Source organism: Engraulis encrasicolus, chromosome 17, assembly GCF_034702125.1.
Source record: "Engraulis encrasicolus isolate BLACKSEA-1 chromosome 17, IST_EnEncr_1.0, whole genome shotgun sequence".
Taxonomy (NCBI): domain Eukaryota; kingdom Metazoa; phylum Chordata; class Actinopteri; order Clupeiformes; family Engraulidae; genus Engraulis; species Engraulis encrasicolus.
In genome coordinates, this window is record NC_085873.1 from 34785625 (window position 1) to 34792007 (window position 6383).

The following is a 6383-nucleotide window of genomic DNA, read 5'->3' on the forward strand; positions in this document are numbered from 1 at the left end:
ACTTTGGTTTGGACTTTTGAGTAATCAAGGGTGCTGGAACGAGCTTCAAAGGGGTAGTGCATCTTTTCTTCATTTTTTTTTTATTTCTTAACATTGTTACTGCTGCTGCACTCTAGCCTGATAAACTAGCCTAAATGTGAGATTGGATGTGTAATTTAGTCTGGCCCCGATGAATAGTACATCCGAAGATTGTTGATGAGAACAACCCGTTGTCTTTCAAACCCTGCCGGTGGCTATAGGCCAACGCTCTGACCAATCAACGCCATCTTTCTCGGTTGATGTGCTGTCCCAGCGTTGCGAGCTTCATTGTCACTCCCTCAAAACCCCGGCCGCTTTGATTCAAAACAAATCTCTGCGTTGTTATTGGTTTGCCAGATTCTTGGCAAGCCTGGCAGACCATTCCATCGATGTGAGGTTAGACCATTCGCAGCCCAAAAAAATTGCCGTCCAGCGGGTGGCGCTGGTTTACTAGGTTAGCTGAACTCCACTCATTTGTCTGCAGTAAAACTTGAGAAAGGCCGAAAGTGGGGATGCAAATGCACCACTGCATCGCCCTTCCCAGCACCTATGTGCGTAACCACAGGTTCGTTTGCATGGGCCAAATCACACATAATAAGGGAGGAATGAAGTCAATGCCTGAGTGAGTCATCCTTGGCTGGAAAGTGCCAGGTACTGTATGGGACATCTGGGCTGGGGAGTCTCAGGTAGGCCTAATGGGAACTGAATCCTAGGTTTACAACTGAAGAGCTTGGTTGCAAAATGCTTTATATCCATTTCGGAACATTTTGGGGAAATTGTCATGTTCTATTCGGCATTCCATTGTATTGCATTATATTCGAAATGCATTGTATATAGGTTTAAAAAGTATGTTCTCAAAATATTTAAGTGGCAAGAATCCAAGCACAAAGATGATTGTACTTGTGAGTCGACCAGTCATTTCCAGTAATAAAATGCAAAACTCAAAAATGGTGGATACATCGTTTTGCAATGGAAATGGATTGGTTCAGCCAATGGATTGGATTGGCTTTTGAGTAACCACCTGTTCGTTAGCATGGGCCAAATCACACATAATAAGGGAAGGATGAAGTCACTGCCTGTGTTATGACTGACTGGAAAGGGTCAGGTAGGCCTACTGTATGGGACATCTGGGTTTCAGGTTCTGGATTAACAACCATAACTATGTAGCCTGGCCATTGCCCAGAGCCTGGCAGTACTGCAGGATCACTGTTGCCGGATGTACGATAATTATCGTGTTTGTACCATCATTTTGTCCAGAGTTGTCATTCAGTTCATTTACAAAGTAGATGCCTTGAACTAAAAAATGTGGGTCTTGTACGATCATTTACAACTGTAAAGCAATGGTGGGTGTGGCGTTCGCGCCAATGTCTTTCTGAGGGTTTCACTCGATGTGTAATTCCAAAAACAGTGTGGCAAAAAGGAAGAAGGGAGTCGCACACAAGAGCTGAACGCAAAATCAAAACTGTATTAAACAAAGCTGAATAAAGTAAATAAAACCGACAGACAAGGTACAAACGTTTCGGGTCTAGCCCATCATCAGTGTTCCCAGTTTGAAATACGTCATCAGTTCCACAGGGCTCTTAAAGGCTCCGTTAATAGTTCTCCACAGCCAACACCCAGTAAAGTGACAAGTGCATAGTCATAATAATGATGAAGTGCATTGCAATCATAAAGTGGCATACATTGCAATGATAGGCCTATATATGTTATGTATATACGTTTGTAGTTCATCACATAAAGAAAATAGCCTAAATGGTGCCAATGAGAATCTAAACATGTCCAAGTAGAAACACATTTCTAAGTAGAAAAACAATGTATATGGATATTAGAGATGCACCGGATCCTGATTTTTAGGATCCTGCCGGATACCGGATCCACTGCTTAAGATCCTGCCGGATCTGGAACCGGATACCAGATCCTACGAAAGGGTTGAAACACATAGCCTACTCGCACACGTGGGCTCGTTTTATTACATTGGCTCAAACTATTTTTTAGATTCATTGGCTTACTGCCACACTGCCTGCAACAGCCGCTTCCAAAGGGCTTTCACTCCATGCAGCTATTGGGCTTGTGAAAGACTGACTGAAAAGCCTAGGCTATGTAAAAACTAGAGATGCACCAGATCCTGATTTTTAGGTAACAGCCGGATACCGGATCCACTGCTTAAGATCCTATCGGACCCAGATCGTGAGAAAAACACTACTATCCTGCCGGATCCGGAACCGGATCTTGGATCCGGTACATCTCTAATGCATATAGAAGTCCACTGAAAATATAGAAGTGTCAAACATGAAGAGCTGCATTTGTCAATAGAATGTCATAAATGTTATTTACTTTAATACAGTTTTGATTTTACATTCAGCCCTTGTGTGTGACTCCTTTCTTCCTTTACAACTAGTAAACACAGGTTTGTTAGCATGGACCAAATTACACACAATAAGTGATGGAACACCTGGTTTCAGGTTCTGTGTCGCGGAACACAGAACCTGTTTAACAACCACGACTACCTACAGTAGGCCTAGCCTGGCCATCGTGACTTCAGCTCTCTGCGAGCAATGATCTGCCCAAGTTGCCACTAATGTTGTATTTTTACAGTTAATGCTATATGTTACTACTTCTACTTCTGAAGATATCACAAATATCCCTACTGCTATTACAACTGCTGTTACTACTATCAAAAGCATAAAAGTGGAATTCACACTAAAAGTGGTGCTCACACTATTGTCTAATGATTCTCAGTTTATAACTGGGTGCTTTGCACTCCCCTCCTCTCCTCTCCTCCGCTTCCCTTCTGTCTTTTACCCACTCTCTCCTCTCCTCTCTGCTCCCTACTCTCCTCCCTCCTCTCCTCTGCTCCCTACTCTCCTCCCTCCTCTCCTCTGCTCCCTACTCTCCTCTCCTCTCCTCTGCTCCCTACTCTCCTCTCCCCCACTCCTCTCTCCTCTCTCCTCTCCCCACTCTCCTCTCCTCTCCTCTCCACTCTCCTCTCCTCTCTCCACCCCCCTCTCTCCTCTCTCTCCTCTCCCCCCCCACTCTCCTCTTGTCTCCTTTCGTCTCCCCCTCCTCTCTCCTCTCTCTCCACTCCTCTCCTCCACTCTCCTCTCCTCTCCACACCCCCCGACTCTCCACTCCTCTCTCCTCTCCCCCCCCTCTCCTCTCCCCCCACTCTCCTCTTGTCCCCCCCCCCCCACTCTCTCCTCTTGTCTCTCCCCCCCCCACTCTCCTCTTGTCTCCCCCCCCCCCACTTTCCTCTTGCCTCATTTCTTCCCCCCCCACTCTCCTCATCTTGTCCCCCCACTCTTGTCTCTCTCTCTCTCCTCTCTCCCCCCCCCCCCACTCTCCTCTCTCCGCTCCCCCCCCCCCCCCCCCACCCCCCCACTTTCCCCCCCCCCCCCCACACTTTCCTCCTCTCCTTTCCCCCCCCCCCCCCTCACTCTCCTCTTGTCTCCTCCCCTCTAGACGCGGATGAGCCTGGCTCCCTGCAGCAGGCCTGGGTGCCCCTCCTCCCCACCTGGCAGTGCAAGAAACGCTACGGCGAGCGCTTCACCAGCCACAGCATGCTGTGCGCCGGCACCCTGCCTGACCGCCACGCTTCTTCCTCTTCCTCTTCCTCTTCCTCCTCCTATTCCTCTCATGGCCGTGCCACCCCTGACAGCTGCCAAGGTGACAGCGGCGGCCCGCTGGTGTGCCAGGGCGAGGGCGAGCGCTGGGTGCTGACGGGCGTCATCTCCTGGGGCCACGGGTGCGGGGAGCCGTCCTCGCCCGGCGTCTACGCGCGCGTCAGCCGCTTCCTGCCGTGGATAGAGCAGGTCACGCACAGCACCGCCCCTCTACAGGTGTGATGAGGATCATGGCTCCTGAATCCCCGCCCCCACTTTTGGTCTTCAACGCAAGCTCTCATTGGTTACCTGGAGGCTTCCCCGCCCCCACTTTCGGTCTTCAACGCAAGCTCTCATTGGTTACCTGGAGGCTTCCTGTTGGCTCCCATTGGCTATTGAGGGGAGGGGCTGCTGGGTCATGTGACTATCCTGGGGGCGGGGTTTTTGTTAACAGGAGAACTGTGCGTGCCTGCTTCGATACTACTTACTACTAGACCAGAAAAAAACAACAACGATATGCTCGATGACAACAATGCCATAACATAACACTAACTGGGATCGATCGTCCCAGCTTTTGATGTGCAGTCTTCTGTCTCTCTCCTATCCTTTTACGCTGAAGCTATCAGATGCTGGTTGAGGCATTAGAAACCAGCAAAAACACACACACTCACACACAGAAGGGCAACAAAAAAACACATCTTTTCAGGCAGTGTTTCAGAATTCTTTTTTCTCAGTCAAGACGGTCTTAGACTCTCTAAAACCTGTCATTTGGTCTACTGTACATTTCAGTGTCTTAGTTGCTGTCAGACGGCCTCTGTGCATGTTAACTCTATGTATGGTTAACTTTGTGTATCTTTAAAAAAAAGAAAGAAAAAGCCATTTGTGTATAATAACAATACTGTCTGAGCCAATAGCATGGTAGCGAATGGTGCAGGGGAACTCAAGAAGAAACAGATGAGCGTATGTGATTGGTCAGATTGTGATGTGTCATCGACTGTACTGTACCAGGGAAGGGCAACTGGAGACCCGAGAGCCAAATGTTGCCCGCCTACTCACTCAGTTCGGCCCGATTTAAAATAATGACCACTAGTGAATCCATTTCTTGTAATGTATACTGTTGGCTGATAGAGAACACTCATATTCACTCCTATTCACTTCCAAACAACAAGGACATGTCATTTAGACCAGTGATTCTCAAAGTGTGGTCCGGGGACCACTGGTGGTCCGCGACAGGGCTCAGGTGGTCCGCGAGAGGATTTCTACTTTTCCAAGACAAACTAGCAGTAGGCTGTTAGTTGTAACATTATTACAAAGCTAAACATAGCTGAAGTCATATTTTCACCACGAGAAGAGAAATTAGTATGCGTCAACTGTCAATTCAGTTGACAGGTGGTCCCTTAAAATTTCTGGGGGGGGGACAAAGTGGTCCCTGGTCTGAAAATGTTTGAGAAACACTGATTTTAGACCATCTAACTGCACCTCGCACTCTGCGAGCTGCTGTAAGCTGCATGGTCATGTGGCCGTCAAATAGTGGTGATGGAAAAATGCGGCCCTCCTTGAAAAATGCGGCCCTCCTTGAAAAATGCGGCCCTCCTTGAAAAATGCGGCCCTCCATGACAGTTGCCCATCCCTGGACTAAGCTATACAGTATTCACCCTCATCTCCGAAGTGCAGTATTCTGACCATTCAAGTTGGGATTTGGTATTCTCCACACACACAAACACGCACACACTCACACACGGACACGCACACACACACACGGGCGTTCACACACACACACACACACACACACACACACACACACACACACACACACACACACACACACACACGGGCGCACACACACACACACACACACACACACACACACATGCCGAGACGCCGAGGAGACCAACTGATGTTAGAGGGCCTTTACGTCTTCATTAGGAGTCTCAGTATTTGCCAGACAGCGTACCACCAGTACCCCTGTGCCCTTTGGCTAGGCTGTGGAAGTAAATCATTAATGACACTTTAATGAACTCAAAAAAGTTTCTTCAAGTTGTGATAGGGTGGGATATTAAGGGATCGGTCTGCCTTATGTTTTACATTTTGAACACGTTCCAAACAGAAGGGAATATGGTGGTGTTAAACAGACTCAATTTATGACAGACATTTTGGGGTTGTGGATGTGCACCCATGACCGATGGAAAGTGAGGTGACAATGGACGTGTGTCATTTAGACTTCTGCTCTTTTTTGGTAGTAGATGTAGATAATAGACAAAGTGGTTTGAATTACGTATGTGAAGAGATTCATGGTGACTAGGTTTTTTTCTTCTATTTTGTACCTTAAGCTAAAGAAAGATTGTACAAATGTGTTTTGTTGTCAACTGGCATCATGCCATAGTATTTCTTTCTTTTCTTACTTGTTTGTTATAACTACAGTGCCGTTACATGAGTGATGAGGGAGCTATAGCTCGGAACTGGCAATTTTTCATCAATGATTAGCCTTCATCATTTTCTCCATAGACGAGGAATTTGTAATAGTAGAGTGAAGAATGGTGGAAAATGTCCCATCATGTTGTCGGAAAGGTGCACATACAGGGACGTTCCTTTGGGGGGCGACGTCGTGTTGCAAACTGGTCAAAATACATGTACTTTGATGTGAAATGTCTGAAACCTAGAGTAAGCTATACTTTTTACCTTACAGATGTCATGTATACAAAAACAAGTTTAATTGACACCATCCAGACATGAGCTATGGAATTGAGAACCTTGGTTTGTGGATAT

The 6383-nt window shown here is 47.1% G+C and overlaps 1 protein-coding gene across 1 annotated transcript in view; it reads left to right on the forward strand.

Moving 5' to 3' along the window:
- The window catches only part of si:ch73-127m5.1 (neurotrypsin), a 136917-nt gene extending 131543 nt beyond the window's left edge, over positions 1-5374 (forward strand). The window contains exon 15 of the mRNA XM_063220700.1: positions 3478-5374. Within this exon, the coding sequence (XP_063076770.1) occupies positions 3478-3860 (383 nt within the window). The 3' untranslated portion in view covers positions 3861-5374. The remainder of the gene's footprint in view (positions 1-3477) is intronic.
- Positions 5375-6383: the final 1009 nt, after the last annotated feature.